The 20,171-nt window shown below is 48.8% G+C and overlaps 7 protein-coding genes across 7 annotated transcripts; 4 read left to right on the top strand and 3 right to left on the bottom strand.

The window, feature by feature from the left end:
• Positions 1-295: 295 nt before the first annotated feature.
• Positions 296-2,101, top strand: MON1 (Vacuolar fusion protein mon1; the record flags this gene model as incomplete). The annotated part of the gene is made up of 1 exon (XM_044855235.1): positions 296-2,101. The coding sequence occupies one exon, from the start codon at positions 296-298 to the stop codon at positions 2,099-2,101; it is 1,806 nt and encodes a 601-aa protein (XP_044702548.1).
• Positions 2,102-2,290: 189 nt separating this feature from the next.
• FPOAC1_010846 (uncharacterized protein) lies at positions 2,291-2,827 on the bottom strand (the record flags this gene model as incomplete). The annotated part of the gene is made up of 1 exon (XM_044855234.1): positions 2,291-2,827. The coding sequence occupies one exon, from the start codon at positions 2,825-2,827 to the stop codon at positions 2,291-2,293; it is 537 nt and encodes a 178-aa protein (XP_044702547.1).
• A 2,147-nt stretch (positions 2,828-4,974) lies between these two features.
• FPOAC1_010845 (uncharacterized protein) lies at positions 4,975-7,574 on the top strand (the record flags this gene model as incomplete). Its single annotated transcript, XM_044855233.1, has 4 exons — positions 4,975-5,655; positions 5,714-6,307; positions 6,365-7,530; positions 7,571-7,574. 4 exons carry the CDS (start codon positions 4,975-4,977, stop codon positions 7,572-7,574), a joined length of 2,445 nt encoding a protein of 814 aa, XP_044702546.1.
• A 477-nt stretch (positions 7,575-8,051) lies between these two features.
• Positions 8,052-10,152, bottom strand: FPOAC1_010844 (uncharacterized protein; the record flags this gene model as incomplete). Its single annotated transcript, XM_044855232.1, has 4 exons — positions 8,052-8,659; positions 8,718-9,480; positions 9,537-9,869; positions 9,967-10,152. The coding sequence occupies 4 exons, from the start codon at positions 10,150-10,152 to the stop codon at positions 8,052-8,054; spliced, it is 1,890 nt and encodes a 629-aa protein (XP_044702545.1).
• A 2,103-nt stretch (positions 10,153-12,255) lies between these two features.
• FPOAC1_010843 (uncharacterized protein) lies at positions 12,256-14,473 on the top strand (the record flags this gene model as incomplete). Its single annotated transcript, XM_044855231.1, has 5 exons — positions 12,256-12,293; positions 12,351-12,375; positions 12,426-12,511; positions 12,564-13,844; positions 13,897-14,473. The coding sequence occupies 5 exons, from the start codon at positions 12,256-12,258 to the stop codon at positions 14,471-14,473; spliced, it is 2,007 nt and encodes a 668-aa protein (XP_044702544.1).
• An 801-nt stretch (positions 14,474-15,274) lies between these two features.
• On the top strand, positions 15,275-16,372 carry FPOAC1_010842 (uncharacterized protein; the record flags this gene model as incomplete). Its single annotated transcript, XM_044855230.1, has 1 exon — positions 15,275-16,372. One exon carries the CDS (start codon positions 15,275-15,277, stop codon positions 16,370-16,372), a length of 1,098 nt encoding a protein of 365 aa, XP_044702543.1.
• Positions 16,373-17,058: 686 nt separating this feature from the next.
• On the bottom strand, positions 17,059-19,056 carry FPOAC1_010841 (uncharacterized protein; the record flags this gene model as incomplete). The annotated part of the gene is made up of 3 exons (XM_044855229.1): positions 17,059-18,267; positions 18,357-18,479; positions 19,036-19,056. 3 exons carry the CDS (start codon positions 19,054-19,056, stop codon positions 17,059-17,061), a joined length of 1,353 nt encoding a protein of 450 aa, XP_044702542.1.
• Positions 19,057-20,171: the final 1,115 nt, after the last annotated feature.

Raw genomic sequence — 20,171 nt, 5'->3', positions numbered from 1 at the left:
GTGTATTGTTTCAAGACTTTAATTGGCCTAAGCTCTAAAGCCTTGAACCCCTTAGCGCGAGGCTGCCACCGCCCCTCCAGCGCGTCATTCCTCGGGTCATGGACCTCCTCTTTCCTCCTGGGTATCATCACTTCTCGAAAACCCTCAGCTTCATCCAACATGGTATAATGGCCTCGACCAACGCCTACGGAAGATTTCCAGGTCGTAAGATTCTGGGTGTAGAAAATCTTTTGAGTTTTTCTCTCTATAACCGGCTGACTTTACAAGAAATGCGACAAGCGGGCTACACGCAATCATGGACTCTGACAGGATAAACCCAAAGCCTGTGTCCCCTGCGGACGAAGATTATCGACCTCCTCTACCACCTCGGCCATCTACGAACGCTACTGATCCAGGGTCTTTGCAAGGCCAAGCGACGACAGCAATAACTCCTGTCGAAATACAAACATTGTCATTTCCTGACGGATCACGAGGGACATTTTCGACTCCTGGACCCGACTCCCTCCCAAGCCCCGCTGAGAATGGTGGTGCTTCTCCCAATCGACGTGATAGTAGTACTAGCGCCGAGGCGGATGAAACAGCAAGCCTAATGAGTTTTGCACCAACAATGCGACCTGCTGGAGATATTGCAAGTTTGCTTGCTGGCGAGTTACATAAAAAAAGTCCTGCTTGGAAAATGCTGCGCACTCAATCAGCATCCGTTCTTCCCTTCGAGAAAGGCAGGATAGGCGCAGACGACCGGTTTGTTGAATTTCATCGCGAATTTAATCCTCTCCCAGAGGAATACGATGAAGATGCCGAGGAAGACGTCTTGCGCCTCTGGAAGTCAAAGCTAAAACACTATTTGATCCTATCATCGGCCGGGAAGCCCATCTGGAGCCGATATGGAGATTTGAGTCTAATCAATTCCTCCATGGGTGTTGTCCAAACCATCATCTCATTCTACGAAGGCGCCAAAAACCCTCTTCAAGGCTTTTCTGCAGGAGACACCCGCTTTATTATCTTGACTAAAGGCCCGCTCTACTTTGTTGCCATCAGCAAACTGGGTGAAAGTGATTCGCAAATACAGGCACAGCTAGATGCGCTATATATGCAAATCCTGTCAACGTTGACCCTACCCAGACTAACTCACATATTTGCCAACAGACCCTCGACAGATTTGAGCAAGCCCCTCGAAGGAACTGAAGGTCTTCTGTCGTCACTGGCGGACACGTTCACAAAAGGCTCATCTTCGGCTCTTCTTGGTTCCCTGGAGTGTCTACGACTTCGAAAGTCCCAACGGCATACTATAAATAACACCTTTCTTAAATTACGAACTGAAAAGCTGTTATACGGTCTTATTGTGGCTGGGGGGAAGCTTGTCAGTGTCATTCGACCTCGTCGTCATTCACTTCATCCCAGCGATTTACAGCTTATTTTTAACATGCTCTTCGAAAGTGACGGCATCAAAGGTGGTGGCGGCGAGAACTGGATTCCTATTTGTCTGCCCGCCTTCAACAACAAAGGTTATCTCTACATGTACGTCAGTTTCTTGGACGGTACTTCTGGTGAGCAAGCCAGCTCTCCCGCTGCAGCCCAGGGACGCTCGTCGGACGACGAAATCGCGATGATTCTCGTAAGCACCGATCGTGAGAGCTTCTTCGAACTGAAGCAAATGCGCGACAATGTTGCTCAGCAGCTTGCTAAGAATGGAACATTGGCTATCATTCAAAACGCCACTCGTGCCGGCCGGCCCAAGGTTCATGAGATTGCCCCTGGTAGCCAGGTTAGCCATTTTCTTTACAAATCCCGGGCCAATGTGCAGTTCTGTATGGCATCATTGGAGCCACACTTCACTGGCCTTGTTGCTCGTAGGAGATTAATGACGACCTACCATGAGCTACATGCATCAATTCACGCCAAACACTCGCACCTTAAGGTGTTGCATGCAGTTGGCGATGATGCGACTTCGCTGGCATGGACTACGCCTATTTTCGAGTTTTATTGTGTAGCAGGTCCTAACGTGTCGAGAGCAACCATCACACAGGGAGCAAACAAGATCATCCAATGGGCAAAGAGGGAAGAAGAACGCCTTTTTATTATTGGAGGCGGTGTGTTCTGAGGATATACCTCCTATCGAGGTCTGGTTTCCTCGTCAATCCTAAAAATAGAAGCTGCCTGGCCTTGCCATTGATCATGTCATGGAGCCAAACAGAAAGAAAGCGCCTCCCAACGCCGACATTATTCGTTATTAGCGGAATCCCACGTCATTAACAATTAAGATTGGGGATCCGGTGTTAAATTCCATCCATCACTTCGACCCTGCCTTTGAGCTGGCCAATCCAGTGATAGTAACAACAGCTCGAGTGTAATCGTTCGCTGCTTGCGAACCATCAGACTCTGACGGGGTGATGTTTTCTGATGAAGGCGACATAATATCGCTGGTTGGACTTTGTGCTGAATGGCTGTTGAAGTAGTCAACCTTGGAGTCGGAGCGAGTTCGGACGGCGCCCCACGACTTCTTGGCCCATTCCAGGATACGATCGTTGACCTTTGAACGACGCTTGGTCTCTGATTCCCAAGACGAATTTCGAAGATACTGGGGTGGTGCTTCGTCGTACCCAAAACTGTTGCGACTGTTTGTGCCGGTTGAAGGATAGCTCATGGTGTCGGTTGCAAGAGTTGTTCTCGAGGCGTTCATGATATCCACTGAGAACGGTGCATCGAAGTCTTCACGGAATCGGGGGCTGCGTATTGGTGGTGTTTGGAGAGAAGACTGAGGTCGTTGAAAGTCACTTTGCTCCCGGTCTGGGAGTGGGAGTGTGAGGGCGGGCCTTCGGTCTGTCATTGGGGGCAAGACAAGCTGGTTGCAGCTTTAAGAATGTCGTTGATTTCGAGTCAAAGATACTGATGAAGCTTGAGACACTGTTAAACCAGTATGATCTGAGGTCCAAGGATAAGATCAAAGGAATGTGAACTATCCAAGCAGAAAGCGAAGGGAAGCTAGCTAGCCACCTGTTTACAGCTGATGGTTTGTTGACTTTTACTTTCTGGAGTCCGGCGAGAGGGTAAGGGTTCCCTTTTGTTTAAATCCAGAGACCCGTTGGCCATGTGCCTCCGAGCTTAGTTCAAGGTTGAACAAGAGATGGCGCTGCAAGTGTGCGATATAGACCCCTGACTAGACTTGGACAAGCAATATTGGGACCTACCAAGTGGGTTGTATGGACTGCGGGGGTGGTACGGTGGCCAGTTGGGAGCCAGACATTGCCAGGATTTGCAGGCTAGACTCATCCACAGAAGGGAAAATCTCAGAGGGTGGCCCAGGGGGAGCCACATCTGGTCATCGAGTTGACGCTTTTGGTGGGAAAGACTTCGAGAAGAGCCACCGGCCCCATGTTGTGCTAATTTAACCCTGTTGCCGAGTCAGATGTATTGGCTTAGACTCTATGCGGCAGCCCGTTTTCGGTACGGGGTTCCGGTCCCGTCCTCGCAGTTCCGGTCAAGGGCCCTTGCCAAGGGGATTGACAAACAGTTGGGGTTCTGGATGTCCGACATGTACATGCAGTAATGAGTCACGCTACACAACCACGACGATTGTTTACAAGGCCAACGACACGAAATGAAGCCTGGACCTTGCTCATGTCACAAGGCCAGTTGCGACGGAGATGACCCGGAAGAATGTAATTGACCTATCTCGCGTTTATGCTTTAATTTATAGTTTAATCTATAAGGTAAAGACATGCATGACATTAATAGAAACTCGTCGCACATCTTCAGTCACAGTACAGGACTCGCAATGCATATACCTACATAAGCCCTTATCAGCGGTGAAGAGAAGGGAATGTATTGGGTTTATCGCACAGACACAGTGAAGTGGCAACGGGCTTTGTTCACAAAAAGTAAACTAAGTATGCACGAGGAAGACGCACCGATTCGTGTCAAAAAGTGTGGTGGCATAAATCTTAACGCCCAATGATACTATTTACGAAGGAATGTGACGCCACTCACGTCGATTAGTGCTTGTCAATGAGTTTGCGTCTTCTTAATTTATACCCACCCATATCAATGTTGGCCATTTTGATCAATGGTATCTTGTACAGTACTGCACACAATATACTATGTAGGTAGATAATGGCCAGCCTCGAAATTCCGTTGATCTACATGAATGGTAAGAACCTTGTCGATCCTTGCGCCGTCACGAAATTCGGCCCCTCGATAAGGTGGGTCTTTTATCTCGTTCAAAAGAATTGGCGATGGCTTCGTCCGACGCTAAAGCAACTACCATCACGTGCAGGATATTGTTCCATCTCAAAAGGCAGTATCAATTTACTAACATCAACGCAATGTCTCTTCAACATTGTGCAGTAGACCGAGCAAGGGTTTTGCAAAAGAAGATATTAAACCCGTGTCTGAGACATGGAAGATCAAAAAGCAAATCTAACCCATCGTTCGGTAAACTACTAAGGTACCTAGGTACTCAATGAGGCAACTGCATTATTTTTAGTACCTAAATTGTTTCTTGCCGTTATTAGTAAAATTTTCTAAGAAGTTCGTGTAGAAGGACTGAATATCAGCCTCGGCACTTGAGATCCTTCCTCGTCGCTGAATGAGACTGAATCATCCGTGTCAGGCAGCTGGGCAAGAATACAGCAAAGGCAAGAGCAATTCACAAACATCAAACACCAAACAGAAGGGCTCCTCTACCTGTTCAAGATGAATCTCAAGGAAAGACTGTGTACTTCTCTCCTCTTGCCATGGATTCCTTATGCTTTCCTTTCCTGTCTTACAAAATGATATCAGCTCAAGGTTCCTCGTCCACCAACACAGTCTGTTGAGAATGCTTCAACCAAGCAGCTTGTGATTTCTATCATTCCGGGTTGCAGTAGCCCACATCAGCTTTCTTGGTCTTCTTGGTCCCTTGATCCAATCCCGACATCCATTGTGCTATCTCATCATCCCCATCTCCAATATCAATCAAGTTGTTAATCAGTGGTTATGGCTTTGAACAACCCCGGACACAGATCACTTAGCCAATCTTCGCTTCAGAGTACCTATCACACTCATGAAACCACTTCCAACGCTCCAAGGCAACGATCCCCATCTCAGCCACGGTTGCCCTTCCAAAGCTTGAATGAGACTTCTGTCCTTCTCCGCTCTCCTGGGCCTCTCGAGAGTTTGCTCAAAACAACTACAGAGACGGGCGACCTGGGAATTTATTCTATCAACCTGCCGTCTTTGGGCACACGCCATGACCCGCCTCGCTCAAAAGATAGTCCTAGAGACGAGAAACGACAGTCCAGGTCTCGACACGATGGCTTCAAGTACGGTGCAACAAGGGACGACCGCAAGTTGCTACCCTCATATCGGGACCCTACTTCCGAGATTCTTTCACTATACGGCGGTTCCCAAACCCCCTACTCCAGGTCTTACTCTCCAACTTCGGAGGGTCAACGTTCACGCTCCCTGACTACTTGTAGTTCAAGGCGAGTGCCTTCCTACAAATCTTCAGGAACATTAAGCAGTCAGCAAAGCAACAGTGGGCATCGTCGTCCTCGCTCACCATTTCCATATCCGGCGCGTCTGAAGCGGCCTGGGGTTCGGCCTTCTTCGCCAGCAGTGACAGATAACGGCCTCATTGATTACAGAGGAATAGATGAGATGGACAGGTCCGCGCACGTCAGTATCTTGATATTTTCTCTTCCTCTCCCAACAAGGTCTAACTTCCCCTTTGCAGCGCACAACGTCCGGGTCATACATGACAAGAGGCCGTCGCAGGTATCGCCAATACCCCCCTTTGTCTCTGAGACCAGAGTGCAGTCATTCAACGTCTTCGCTGCCTATGCGCACATCATCATCACATTATTACGAATCGGTATTAGACTCTCCAGAGGGCCTGGTACAGTTGTATCCCGAATCTCCATATAGCCAGTTCGTGGCAGGGGGGCAGAGTATTCGCTCGGCTAGCTTGACTTCGATCGTAGAAATGTACCAGTGCAGATCACCAGATGGCTCTACTCAACCCATCCGCTCTCCCTGCTCAGCTTATAACGACTACACCGAAGAAAACGATGAGACATTCCCTAGCCAACTGCGAAATCAATCGCCAGTTTATTCTCCGGGCGGAGATGTCAACGACATTTTGCCAGAGAATGCTGTGCAGGATGCAAGCAGAGGAATCAACACTTCCCGGCGTAAAAGCAATGTTATCAAGCCAGTTCCGTCTATATCCAGCGTTCACCGGCGACTCATTGGTGAACTCAGCAGTGGCATGAATAATCAGAATATCTCAATACCAACGAAAAGAAGCTATCCATCGTCTACACCGCCGGTCCAAACGCAAACAATGATAAATCAACTGGAACCTAGGTACTTTTAGCAAAAGCAGATTGGTTCTCGTAACGTTGCAACTTCGACTCCAGAGAAACGTGTGTCAGATGTTCAATCTAGTGAATCGAGTGAAGATGACTGGGTATGGGATAAACAGGAAGATGATGCAGCCGTCAAGGGTAGCCAAATTGCTCAGGGTGTCCCCTGTCTTCCCTCCAAAGTGGCTGGCCCATGCCTCGATGAACGGTGGCCACAGACGAAAGAGAATGATGTAGTTATAAAGCTACCTTCTTACCCGGGACATCATCATCTCAACGCCAACACAACCATTGGAGACGAAGATCACGCAAACAAACAAGTCTCAGCCGAGCAGAATGTGCAGGAATCAAATAATCATGCGAAAATTCTGTCGCCTAACCCGATCTCACCTGCACATCAGCTGAGGCTATCGAACAGTATAACCCAACTGATGAAGCCTTTACCGCCATTGCCCCGTGAGAAGCAATGTAACAACCAAAATCATTGTACAGCCTCACATGAGTACACCAAATTTCACACAAGCAATTTATTCGCCGACAGCCCTGTCGATACCTCTGTTGCTGTTCGGTCAGAAAGTGGTACCAGCAAGACGTCCTTAGAACCTGTGTTCGGCGGCAATGACTTGAGGACCCCATCTCACCAGTGGACACAGAGTCAACCTCAAATGAACCAATCTCGATTTAAAGTTCGCGTTAAGTCGTATCAGTCGATTGGACTTCACAGCAAATGGATCGCGGACTCTCCCAAAGTGCCGGGGAGAAGCTCCAGTAGTCCTGTCAAGCCCAGGCTCAGGCTCAAGGTATCTCGCAACCGTGTGAGCAGTAAGTTGATGAGCTCCGATGATACTCATGTACACAATGAGGGCCTTCGACAACACAAGCCATTCCTGGAGTTGGGAAATGTTCCTCGGCGAGAAGCCTCATCGAATGGGTCAAGCTTTGAGGAAGCTTTTGAGGAACAATTGGTTCAGCTCAATTCCGATAAACGACTTTCCAATATTGACGAGGGTACTGCGCGAGGGCGTTCACCACAGATATCTGACCAATTCGACATTTCTTATCCATCCCCGGCCGAAGAAATAATAATGGCTGAGTTAGTGCCTCGATCAAATCTGGAGAGTAGTCCAGATCCACTCGACCGACAGCAACAGAACTTCGTTAGCAGACCCAGCCTGAGACCCCTAAGGTACAATACGCCTGGTCTGCAGTCAAATAGCGTGACGAAGATAGAAGGGATGCAACTAGGGGCCCCGTCCAACATTCATGAAATCAACCCGGCAACGTTGGGTTGCGACATTGTTTCCGATTCGGACGAATCTACCTTGGCGCCTAGCCAAATTACTGTGATGCTGTCACAGCGACTAAGAAACAAGACGCTACGAGTGAAGCGCTGGGTGTTGGGACTAAAGCGGACAGTACAGAATTTGATGAGGAGAGCCCATGATCGACGGCAATAGTCGATAGAGGGAATGTAGTATAGCAATGATACTAGGCGTCCAATCCAATGGAATTGTGCTTTCTGTTGGGCAGCTTTGAACATGGGTGGTGCTACAAGTGAGATGTAGAATCGAGGTTGGTGTCTGGGTTTTCATGGCAAGAAGACAATATAGAATAAATTCAAGCATGCTTGTATTATGTATGCTGTCTATTTACTATGGGTATCAAGTAGGCTACCGTGCGAACGCTTGTGAGTCGTAAACATCATCATTATTGTTTGGTGGAATCGCTCATGTCGAGCCAAGCCCGGCAACGATCCCTCTGACCCTGATCAACACTCTCCATAGTGTTGTTGTTCAATTCAAAAACCAGACGACGCTGATCGTCTCCCCAGGTCTCCCACTGCGGTGTTCCTTCGTAGCGATCCTTGTTGGGGTCGAGGTTGCGGACAAAGCTGATCCAGTAACTCTGCACGACAGGTATCATGGGGGCGTTGTAAGTGCGATAGCTGGGTCCGGCCTTGGCAGCTGTGAAGTCGGGGCCAAAGACTGCGGGTGCGTTTGCAACATGAGGAACACCAAGGCCATCCTCGATGAACTCTGTGATCTGGACGTTATAGCGATAAGACCACAGAGTCTTGGGGTCGGCATGTTGAGCGTAGGCGTCGAGCATGTTGTTGGTAGGGCAGACAAAGGTGACTTCAGCATAAGCGCGGGAGGCTGAGGGGAACCAGACGTCGTGCTTTGGGAGTGCGGGTTCCTTGGGGTAAAGTTCTAGGATGGTTTCGGTATCTTCAGTTGTGAGATAGGGGTATTCGTTTTGCATGTAGCGGATGAATTGGGCTGAGCTGCCTGCATTCACGGCATAGTTGGACCCTTCTAGATGTTGAGTTAGTATTTTGTGATGGAGAAAGGGGGTTGCGTCCTGAAAACTTACCGTTGGTACAAGAGCCAGTCAGCAGTGGCACCTTGGCGAAGTCGCCCTTCTTGTAGAGCTCGGAGGGAAAGTCTGGGAACATATCGCCATCAGTAGTGGGAGCCCAGTAGAAGTAGGAGCGATAGTCTCGTCCGTCAAAGGGAGCCTTGATGTTTTGAGCTTGCAGAACTGACGAATCCATCCCCCGGAGGCACGCCAATGTGTCATCTTCTTCGGAGCAGTCCGTTGCGTTAACGACTCGGTCGAATTGGTACTGTATATCGTCAGGTTCTGGGAGACCTGGCATGAAAATCGACTCGGCAATAGCACCTGCGAAGAGGCCCTCGTCTTTGCCACCGTATGCGACGAGCTGAAGCGCCACCGATCCAGCTCCAGCGGATTCACCGTGAAGAATAACATGCTCGGGGTCACCACCGAATTCTTCGATATGCTCCTGAACCCATTTCAGAAGAAACCTCTGGTCTAGCAGGCCGGCGTTCAGATCACCATGTTCTTTGATCTCCTTGCCAGCCAAGAAACCGAATAGACCAACGCGGTAATTGAAGTTGACATAGATGATGCTGTTGTTGGAAGCGGTGACGAGTCCAGTACCGTTGATATATGGGGATGCATTTCTGATGTAACCGCCGGATTGGAAAAAGACCATGACGGGAAGTTTTGAATCGGATGTCGCATTTGCTGGGGCCCAGATGTTGACAAATAGACAATCTTCGTCGATAGTTGATCCAAGGCGGTCATTGACTCCTGGACAGAAAGGGGCATACTGTGAGAAGAGAAGCATAAGCAGACTGTCCGCACAAGGATTGCGAGGACATGTACCTTTTGAGCTTTCAAGACTTCGGTTGTAGAGTCTGGCTTGACTGGCGCTCTCCAGCGCAAGTCATCAGAAGGTGCTTTAGCATAACGTATGCCTAGATACTCGTAGATATCGCTGGAGAGAACATTGCCCTCATATTGAGAATAACCCAAATCAACAAAGGGTCCTTCTTTCTTTTTCGATTCATCGTTGGAGCTCTCACTCTCGCCCTTGCCCTTCTTATTGTTATTATCGTCATCATTATCATTATCATAATCGTCACTAGTATCATTCGAGCTTTTGTCTGGGCGATCGGCGTTATATTTGGCAGCACTATCGTTAACGACGCCGTGCTCCTTTTGAGAAAATACACTTTAGTCGGGTTCCAGAGGAAAGACTCGACCAAGAACAATAGATAGAATACTTGAGATGGAAAATAAAAAAAGAGCTCACCTTCTTCTTAAGTCCGTAGTACAATCCCAACGTTAAACTCAACACCAAGACAATGAGAACCACGATGCCACCAATTATGAACCATTTTTTCCTGCTAGGCTTTTTCGTCGGTGCTGCCGTTTGGTTGGGAATATGAACAGAGTCTTCTTCAGAGTTAGGATCCTGTCTTTTTGGAGCGGCCGTCATTATATCTCTGGGGAACGGGTCTTGAGAGAGACGGAGGAGCGTCTCTGAGAGTGTGATATAATATATAAATATTCACAGAAAAGTCAACAATGATTAAACAGTGGGCGTATCAGGTTGAAACGATGGGTTAGCCAAGAATTAAAACTTTTGATGGAACGAACGGAACCCGAACAAAGAAAAAAACAGAGCAGGGGATCTGTGGGTTTAATAGCTAGCTAACCAAGTGAAAGCTGACAATACTTAATGGCTTATCCATATTTACATCTGCGATTCAATGCAGCAGAGATACCAAGACTTTCTGCCCTGGCCGGGGATTATCGTGTCATGCCTTGTTGGTCATGGTCGAAGGAACCAGCTGTTAGGCTAGTTCTTACATCAAAACACCCTTGTTCGATTCTTTTTTATTCCCCCCGTTTAAACAGATTTGGTTTTTAGCTTCCAAGATTCCTAGTCAGCCGCCACACCCGTGCATGAAGAGCTACAGGTACAGGGGAGTTCGCGGGCGGTTAGGACAAGCTGATAAGTAGGTAGGTAGATACCTTAGTAGTAGAGTGGGAACTGTAGCCAAGAAAGAGGTGAGTTATAATACTTGATTAATTAGCTCAAGGCTATGCTAGAAGAAGCCCTGAGAGTACCTACTAAGGTAAGCAACGAGTTGCAATAACACAAAGACCTGGATAGTACTAAGATAGAGAGAAGAAGAGGCTGAATAAACGATTGCAACTGTAATTCGGGTAACCGTTACCGTTAGCATTAGCAATGCAGCCACTGAGCCACAGGCGCAGGTACAGGGGAGATAAGCAGCACGGCAAAGATGATTGGTCAAAACCCAACACTACTGTAGGAACCCACCTTGTAACTACAACCTCCATCAAAAAACCTGAGGTCTGGACCCTTTAAGTCACCAACAAGGATTCATTCTCAGGTCATGCGAAAAGAGCGAGTCACAGTCGCCGGGCTATGTTGCAGATTGCGGCGTAGGGCAGAATACTACTCTCTTGGCATTAGGCTTAGTCTTTTCAAGATGGTCTTATTGTACAGAGTCTAACTAATCCCTCGGCTCGGCCATTTCCTAAAACAAAACTCATCTATGAGGAATGATGTTAGTCTAAATATTTGTCTGGCTTGATGTAGCATTGGATATGATAAAGGACTGATTAGCAAAGCAAAGACATGGACAAAGAATCACATCTCTCGAACCAATCTTGCTACAACCCCTACCTTGAACGCCAAGACTCATTACTCTTTCAGCTACCTATGTCAATGTTGTCACTCAAAAGTTCCTAATCGCTCATGGCCGCAGCTTTCCCGCCCACCCCAAGACAACATTAAAAGAAGCTGTCATCAGACGTACTGGTGTCTCTCTTCGGACATGCCTAGTTTGTTCAATATATTGTGGATCGACGCTTAAGCACAGATACATGCTATGTTTCTCTTGATAGTCCGTGCTGTTACCATCAATGACTGAGAGGAGAGGCCTGCTTTTTGCTTCTCATTTTGGTAGTTGTGGCTTTTCGAAACAACCTTGAATAAGCGACATGTATCGTGACGTGATGATATTGGTGTTGTGAGCAAGCACTGGTTTTTATAAGTACTTACTGCAGTAAGACGGAACACCGGAAATTAAATCGGTAGGTATGGAGGTGATGGCTGAGCAACTACCTCTATTACATGCGATGACCAACCCTTTCTGTGCCTCAAAAGATCTATTCCCCAATGACATGCCTACCTACCCTAAACACCACGCATGACATAGGACGTTAGTCGGACTCAACGATTTATTGACCATGTTTTGGGACCACTCGAATTTTGTGTTTTTCTTCGGTTTGGTGGATGACTTAGTTTTCAATGTGAGATACATGAGCGAATATGCCCCTATCGTCAGTCGTTGTAGGGTGAGGTTTAGCATGGACGGTCAAGTGACAAGCACAGCACTGGAAAGGTCGCCAACACAGTGGCTTATTATTCTTGGCGTCGTAACGAACCATTTTCATCACTAACCAAACCATCGTTTACTTCCCAATGGAGTGATTACTTCTCGACACCAGAGAATAATACACAGACTTGAAATTATATAACAAGAACTATTCAATTTTTCCCATAATGGAGGAAACCCCAATGGGTGAGTCCATCAAGATATCGTCAGTGTTGTATTCCCCTCATCCACTTTCATCTGCTGACTCGAACCATCAATATAGCTGTGAGCGATGTCGCCGCCGCAAGGTACATATCTACACCTTTGACCTTGATACATCCATCTAACTATCTACCAGATAAAATGTGATCGGAAACGTCCATGCTCTCGTTGCGTCAAGGCTGGCACAGAATGTATCCTCAATGGCAGTGGAGAGAAGCAGCGGTATGACTCTACATATTCATTGCCAGAACCGCCCACTAACCATCCCACATAGACCTATATCAAAAGGCTACGTTCAAGCTCTCGAGGGCCAAGTGGCGTCTCTCGAGTTACTCGTCCGCAAACTCGCCGTCGCTGATAGTGCAGAGAGGGACGAAATGCTATCCGAAATCGCTCTCTCACCACCGGCTTCACTAGACATGTCACAAAAATCAACTACAGACCATGCAAAATCCAACACCGACCCCAAGGTAGTGGCTGCGCAGGTACGTTCTGGACAGTTGAGGAGACCTCGGTCAAGCCACGCCACACAATTCTTTGGGGGCACCAGCGCTTTTCACATCCACCTCTCCCAAGATGTCTCGCTATCACCAGATGACATGAGTCCTCCTATCGAATCCAATTCTACACCTGCCATGGGGATGGGAGGCATACCGGAGACAAGCGCCAGCAGCAGCCCGAGTGATGCAAATTTTGTATACGCACCCCACGATGAGACGTCGCAGACGTGCATGGCTGCCTATTTCCAATACCAATATCAGTTCCACATGCTCATCTACCGAGAATATTTCTTGAGAGACTACGACGTGGGTTCAGGAAGATACTACTCAGATGCCCTACTATTTGCTATTTGTTCTTTGGGTGCCATGCAGCTCGACGACTTCCGCTCAGTTTCCGACATCTTCGCCCACCAGGCACAGCAACTCATCTACGCAGATCTCGATAGCCCAGAGCTCACAACCCTTCAGGCACTGGCTCTACTCGGATATCGAGAGATTGGAGTAGGCCACACTTCAAAGGGTTGGCTTTTCGCTGGTATGGCCTTTCGTCTCGCGCACGAGATGGGTCTTCACCTCGACCCAAACAACTGGGATGCCTCAAGCGAGGGAACTTCGAACCGCGACACAGAAATCTTGAGACGAGTCTACTGGGCCATCTTCATTGCTGATAAGCAACTGAGCCTCTACTTTGGAAGGCCACCAGCTTTGCACCCCAGCGAGTCAGATGTGCGCAACACGATAAGATTACAGTATCCTCCAGACTGGGAGGGCTTGCTCGATACGTATATCTGCAAAGGAGCTTCTGCAACAGAATTTGAAGATGGTGTGGCTCTCGTTGGCTCATTCATCTACCAGGCAGAGTTATGCAAGATCGCCCATCTGATGATCACGGATCTCTTTGAGAACCGTCGAGGTAACGTGGATGCGACAGTCGCTGCTACCAGGTCGCGGCAGATACACGTGTCACTCACAAAATGGCTCTCAAGTCTACCGGGAACACTTCACTGGAACCAATGGACTGTCGGTATAGTCCAACCATCTGTGCTCCGTATGCAGTAAGTCTTGTTGTACTTGGAAGATCATACCCCTATTGCTAATAAACCACAGCATGTTGTTCCATACAATCATGATCATTCTGCACCGACCACCTTCTCATCTATATGAAAAGCAAGGTATTGCCGAGAGTGAAGACGTAGAGATATGCTACGAGTCGCTGCAAGCTATACTCCGTCTAATGCGGACATACTCGCGACATTATCGCTACCGCTCATTGCCACTCGACTTTGTACAGACCCTTTCCACCGCAGCAGGTACCATTATGATGAAGAGATTCTTCCAGGGCGCATCATGGGAAGACTCGGATATTGCGCGGTCCCTCTCCACTGTGATCGACGCAATGGAGGAAGTTCAGCACACCTGGCCATGCATGGGAGAGATCAAAGACTACGTTGTACGGGCACGCAACGCACAGGCCGTGATGCCTCCCGAGGATCCCCTTATTGGACCCGATCTCATGAATGGACTGGAACTAAGTCACAATGCCACGGCAGAACTCATGGCTCAATGGGGTGAGGAGATGGGTACTCTTGTGACGGATGAGTTTTTGAGTATGCAGCTTCAGGGCTCCGAACAAGGTGTTATGGCGCCATTTGATTTTAACCAGCCGCCTTTAGGCCCCCAGTAGAGATATATTTGTTTATGTGGTTTTGAAGGGGTATCGATACTCATGGATAGAAGCCTCCCATCGGTCTGTGGTGTGGAGGCACGTTGTATATCATTAAATGATAGTTAGATCAACAATCATGACAGGCATATCATGATAGAATCCACAGGTTATGCAGTGTTGACGGAAATACCTGCATGATCCCATAGAAGAGCCAATCCAGACCACAATACATATATAGTGACATGATTGGAGCACGCAATGCTGGCCTCATTTTCTCCCCCCCCCCCTTCAATATGTCATGTCACTATGCAGGATCGAGTTTTTCAACCTGCATGAGCGAGTTCTCTTCCAACTCAGGTTTTTAAGAAAACAATCATGCAAAGTGACGTCTCTTGACTAATCCAAATTGCCTCTTCATGTCCGATAAGCAGCGCAATCTTGAGATTTAAAATCCATGTTTACATTTGTCCTAAAAAGGAAATCAGATAGATTCACATGGAGAATTAATTGATGGAGACGGAGAACGCGGGGAGCTTTACCGAAGACCTTGGACTAGCGCGTTAAGTTTGAGCTTGAATCTGGGGCTGAACTGATGCCGACCGAGGTCCAATCTTCACTTCAACACCAACAACCGACTTTCTCACCATTACCAAAATATCTGTCTCGCATCTTTATTTTATTATTGTTATTAAACTTACGTGAATCTATTGATCAACGCAAAATATCACACCACATCTGATCACCCCATCCACAACAATCTGCGCATAGCGCATCCCCTCGCGCTCTCTCTGCCGATCAATAAATCAAACATCAAACATCATGTCCTCCTCTTCGACAACCACAACAACATCACCATACCCTTTCGCCACCGCCCCCGACATCATCCGCTCTCACCAAAAGGATGCATACTTCACCGGTCACCTCGCCCAGATCCTCAGTGACCTCCACCGTCGCCTCCGCGGTGCTCGTCTAACACACGCCCGCGCCCCCGAGATTCAGACCCTCGCAGCCCTCGCCTACTTTGCCCTCACCACAATCCCCGGCAACCGCACGCTCGGCGAGGAGTACTGCGACCTTGTGCAGATTGATGCGCGCGACGGAAAACTGCCCGCCATTGACCATCGCGCCGGTTACGTGGCCGCCAGCATTCTCCTGCCCTACATAGCTGCCCGCATACTACCCGGGCTGCGCGCTCGAGTTCGTAAGCTTCTGCAGCGGCGACTGGAAACCCTGCGCAAAAGGGATGGCCAGTCAGCTACAGGACGTGAGGCGCGTATTTGGTCATACCTTGATCAGCATCTGAGCTCCTTTACGTCAGGCGCTCCCTTCCAAGCTGTGATTCTGGCCCTTTTCTACTTTAGCGGTACATATTATCAGTTATCTAAGCGACTCCTTTCCTTGAGATATGTCTTTACGCGCACCGTCCCCGATACGCCCGACCGCGCAGGATACGAGCTACTTGGTGTTCTGCTAGTGGTTCAGCTTGCCGTTCAGGGCTATTCGCATATCCGTTCTACCATCACCGAATCAGCGGCTCGCGAGCGCGCCGGTTTCGGATCGTCTGACGACATCTCTCTCAATCATGATGGTGCTTACAACCAAGACAACAACTTGTTGCTGTCCACAGGCGCACCAGGCTCAAAAACCAAGGTTGACATTTTTGCTGCCACGCACACACCCGCAGCAACCGTGCCGCGCCTCCGATTAATTGATGATAAGACTATGGGCTATATCAAGGGCGGGCAACAGAGAAAGTGCACACTCTGTTTGGACGAGATGAAAGACCCCTCGGCGACACAATGCGGCCACGTCTTTTGCTGGGAGTGCATAGGGGATTGGGTGAGAGAGAAGCCCGAGTGTCCATTGTGTCGTCGGGAAGCCATGGCTCAACATATTCTACCATTGCGAGTGATGTAATTAATTTCGACTTGTATTCCATCTGTAAAAATATACAGTACAGTTCAGATGAACAGATATTAATATGCTCAACTACATCAAAGTACCAGATGCTTCAAGTAAGAAAAAGAGATACCGAGGCTCAGCGCCATTGGGTATCATCAGAGCAGCGACAATGCTGCTATATAAAAAATGCTCCAAACCTCCAGTGGTATCCTTTCCAATCCGATCCAGTTCCTCATGCACCAAACCGCCCATTATCCGCGAGTTGGCTTTCCAAAACATAGTCTTGAAAAGAATAAAAAATCTCGACACCAAGAAAAAAGGGGCCCATCCTTGCATCAAGCAAAGGATCGCCCACCCAATCACTCCCTTGTATACATACTTATACACAATTACCGATTGAATCCAGGGGCCCATCACTCGCAACCGCCAGGTACACACCTGCCGAGCTAGCTGAACCCCTTCAATCCCATCTGTCCCGTAAAAACTTGTACACAGAATGAAAGCTTGTCCCATAAAGGTATCGTATAAAAAAACGTTGCTTCAATGCATCAACGAACTCATAACTCCTTAATCCCATGTCCGGTGTCTGTCCGATTCTGAGGCACAATGTGCAGCTGCTGTTGGTTGGTTGGTTGATTGGTTTTGTTTTGTTTTGCTTTTCTTTTTTACTTTGTTTAGTTTTGCTCAGGCTCGTTTGACCATTACTCGACAGAGAACAAAACGATCTCGCCTTGGTCATTCTGTCGGAGTCGGAGTGATCTCCAAAGCTCTTTCTCTTCCTTGCCCTTGCCCAGCTCGCTACCGTTGGCCTCGCGTTCTCGGTGGAAGCGCTTGAGGACACGGTTCAAGCTGACACCCTTCTCGCTTTCAGGGCCCTTGTCGACAAAGCTGAGGAAGACATCAGCGCGGGGCTTGTAAAGCACCACTTGGCCTTCGTTGGGTTCGTTGCCGTCCTTGCTCTGGGGGCGGTATTCAATAAGCTGCTGGGGCTTCTTCTCTTTCTTCTCCTTCTTGGAGGAGGAAGAGCTCTTCTTTGACTTGGATGATGATGACTTGGTCTTGGTCTTAGACTTGGACTTGGACTTGCTGCCAGCAATCATGCCAAAGATGCTGTGACTGGCAGAGGCATTCTTGGAGTGCTTGGAATGTTTGGAGTGCTTTGACTTCTTGAGGGGACTGGTAGGAGAGGCGTCGGGCATGTCACCACCGGAGTAGTCAGGGGATGGAGGGTATACAGGTCGCATCATACGGTTGATACCACCAGTCAGTCCAGAGTGCAACACCGGAGGGGCGTCAGTCATGACCTGGTCGTTGGGGATGTCGACATGGAGGTGCTTGCGCTTCTTGTCCTTCTTCTCAGTGCTGCTGCGGCTCTTGCGTCTCTCGGATTTCGGGGCCGGCGTAACAAATTCGGCGGTGGGCACAGGTCCGCTTCCATATTCGACAATAGGCTCGTCGTCGTCCATAAAGCTGTAGTCGTCTTGCTTGTCCTTGGGCTCGTATCGTACCAGAGAGTTTCCCGGCTCACCATCAGGCAAATCCTGCTCTCCCAAGTTCATGTTGGAGGCATTGGGGGTCTGGCCTGTCCCAACGAGGAATTCAAAGACGTCCACATGGGGTTCGGGGGCAGCGGAAGGTGGAGTGGGAGCCTCGGGCGGAGGGCCGTTGGGAGACTCATCATCGCTGCTCTCTTCATACTCGGCCCAGCCGAACTGATCCTCGGGAGCGTCCTCAACGTAGGCGTAGTGGTTCATGGTTGCGGTGTGGTTCATGGGGGCTTGAACGGCTGCCATTGCTTGATCTTGGGTGTAGTGTTGTTGATTGTCGTGGTTATGAGAGTGCTTCTGTTTCTTGTTCTTCTTGTCTTTATAAAGGGCGCCCTGGTACTTTTGGTCTTCGGTCATGCAACTCTATATGATGTCAGATGATTACACAGAGTCAGGGGCTATGAGTCGAGGGCAGAAGCTATGGCCCTCGAGCCAGTCTTGGTAGTACATACGGTATGAGATCGGTACTGAACGCCGGGGAAATACACCATACAATCAATGCAGGTGAAGGTAGCGCCGCGACAACGATTGCGGTGAGGATCGAGTTTCTTCTTGGTGAGAACGTCGCCGCAGTTCTATATGAAGGAAAGTTGGGTTAGTATAACAAAGATGGAAGCTGTTGAAGTTGACTACGGCATGAAGGGTATAAGTGGGATGCAAGACAATGGAGACTCGTTCGATGCGGCGGGGTGGTGTACTGGGATATTTGAGGGATGCCAGGGGAGGCGAGAGCATGGCAGGACGGTTTATGGTGGGCCAGGAGATCGACATGGGGAAGAAGGGGTGTCCCTTGAAGGAGGCAGTTCGTGACAAGAATGGTGTGGTAGGAGTGATGTCAGGCGTGTATGATGTTGTTTTGGGGGGTGGGCACTGAGGTGGGCTTGTGTTTGGGTTGAAGGGTGGGCATTGCATTGCAATGTAATGCAAAGCAATTGTGTTTGAGATATGGAAACGGAGGGGGGATAAGATATGAGGATGGCTTGAGCGGCGGGAGGATTTGGAAACCAGAACAGACCAGCCAGCCAGCCAGCATAAACTATGCGAGCCGAGGGAATGGATAATCGAGGCTTGCGAGACCAGGGCACGCCAGCATGAAGAAAACAAAAACCAATTCAAATTTCACAAACGTACCTCACAGGAAAAGGAAACCATGGCTGCTAGGTTAAAACGGCACTCGGGTGTCGAAGCGGACGATTATGTTAGTTAGGCGGGTTGAACGGAGAAGAAGAAAAGTAAACCTGCACAACGGTGCGGTTCAGAGAGGCCCTCGGTATTTAACGGGGGAGCAGCTCAGATTCAACGTCTTGAAGAGACTGCAGAACTGCTGGCTGCTGGGCTTCCAGTAAAGGCTGGGAGTGGAGGGGTGCAAGGGCCTTGGGACGAAATGATTCGGCCGAAGGACGATTTTGAGGCACTTGAAGCAAAAATAAAACCGGGGGCAGTGTTTGTTCTCAGAGATCTGTGTGGTCTGGGCAAGGTTGCTGATATGACAGGCGCAAAAGACTAGCTTGTCCAAGGTTGCGTTGGGTTGTTGTTTGGGCACGACTTGGGCAGCATAAGCTTGACAAGTGATTCAGAGAGGAAAATGAGGCACTCCAAGCAAAACAGTCAAATTTTCCACGCAGATAGAGACAGGAATGCGTCTCGTTGGCCGAGTAAAGGCTGGGGAAAAAAGGCGGAAACAAAGTTGACTGAGTTGACGACAACACGAAATTTGATGGAGGGGCGGGCGGGACAAAGATAGAGCCAGGCCAGGCCAGACGATAGCAGAGTCAGGTCAGGTGGAGGGGTCCTGGAGACGAGACCGGGGTCTGTTGAGACGGAGTCTGAGAGTCTGAGCCCGTTCGTTCCCAAGAACACGGTTTTAGTTAACAATCCTGCGACGGACTCTCCAGCTTGTAGGTGATGTTTTGATGGAGGCGCGGGTAGTGGACGGGAAGTTGTGGCGTGTGATCGATGAAAAGATGGATGTTAAATTAGTATGGCTCCAAGACTGAGATGGAGGGATGGGTGAGTGAAAGTCTGTTTGAAGGGCAAGGACAATCAACTATCACTATGCACAACGCTGATGAAGAGAAAAAAAGAGAATTGCGACAGAACGCTTGTTGGTCCAAAAAGTGGATGTTGTGAAAGAAAAAAAATAAACGAGAAAAAAAGAGGGCGGTTGACTTGATCAAGTGGATGCTACAGAGGACACTACAGCACCAACCCGCTGTAACAAACGCCCTACCTGCAGCAACGACTGCAAGTGATAGGAACAGGAATAG

Source organism: Fusarium poae, chromosome 4 (genome assembly GCF_019609905.1).
Source record: "Fusarium poae strain DAOMC 252244 chromosome 4, whole genome shotgun sequence".
In the NCBI taxonomy this organism is placed as follows: Eukaryota; Fungi; Ascomycota; class Sordariomycetes; order Hypocreales; family Nectriaceae; genus Fusarium; species Fusarium poae.
The sequence above is the reverse complement of the archived record's forward strand: the minus strand, read 5'-3'. Positions and strand labels throughout refer to the sequence as shown.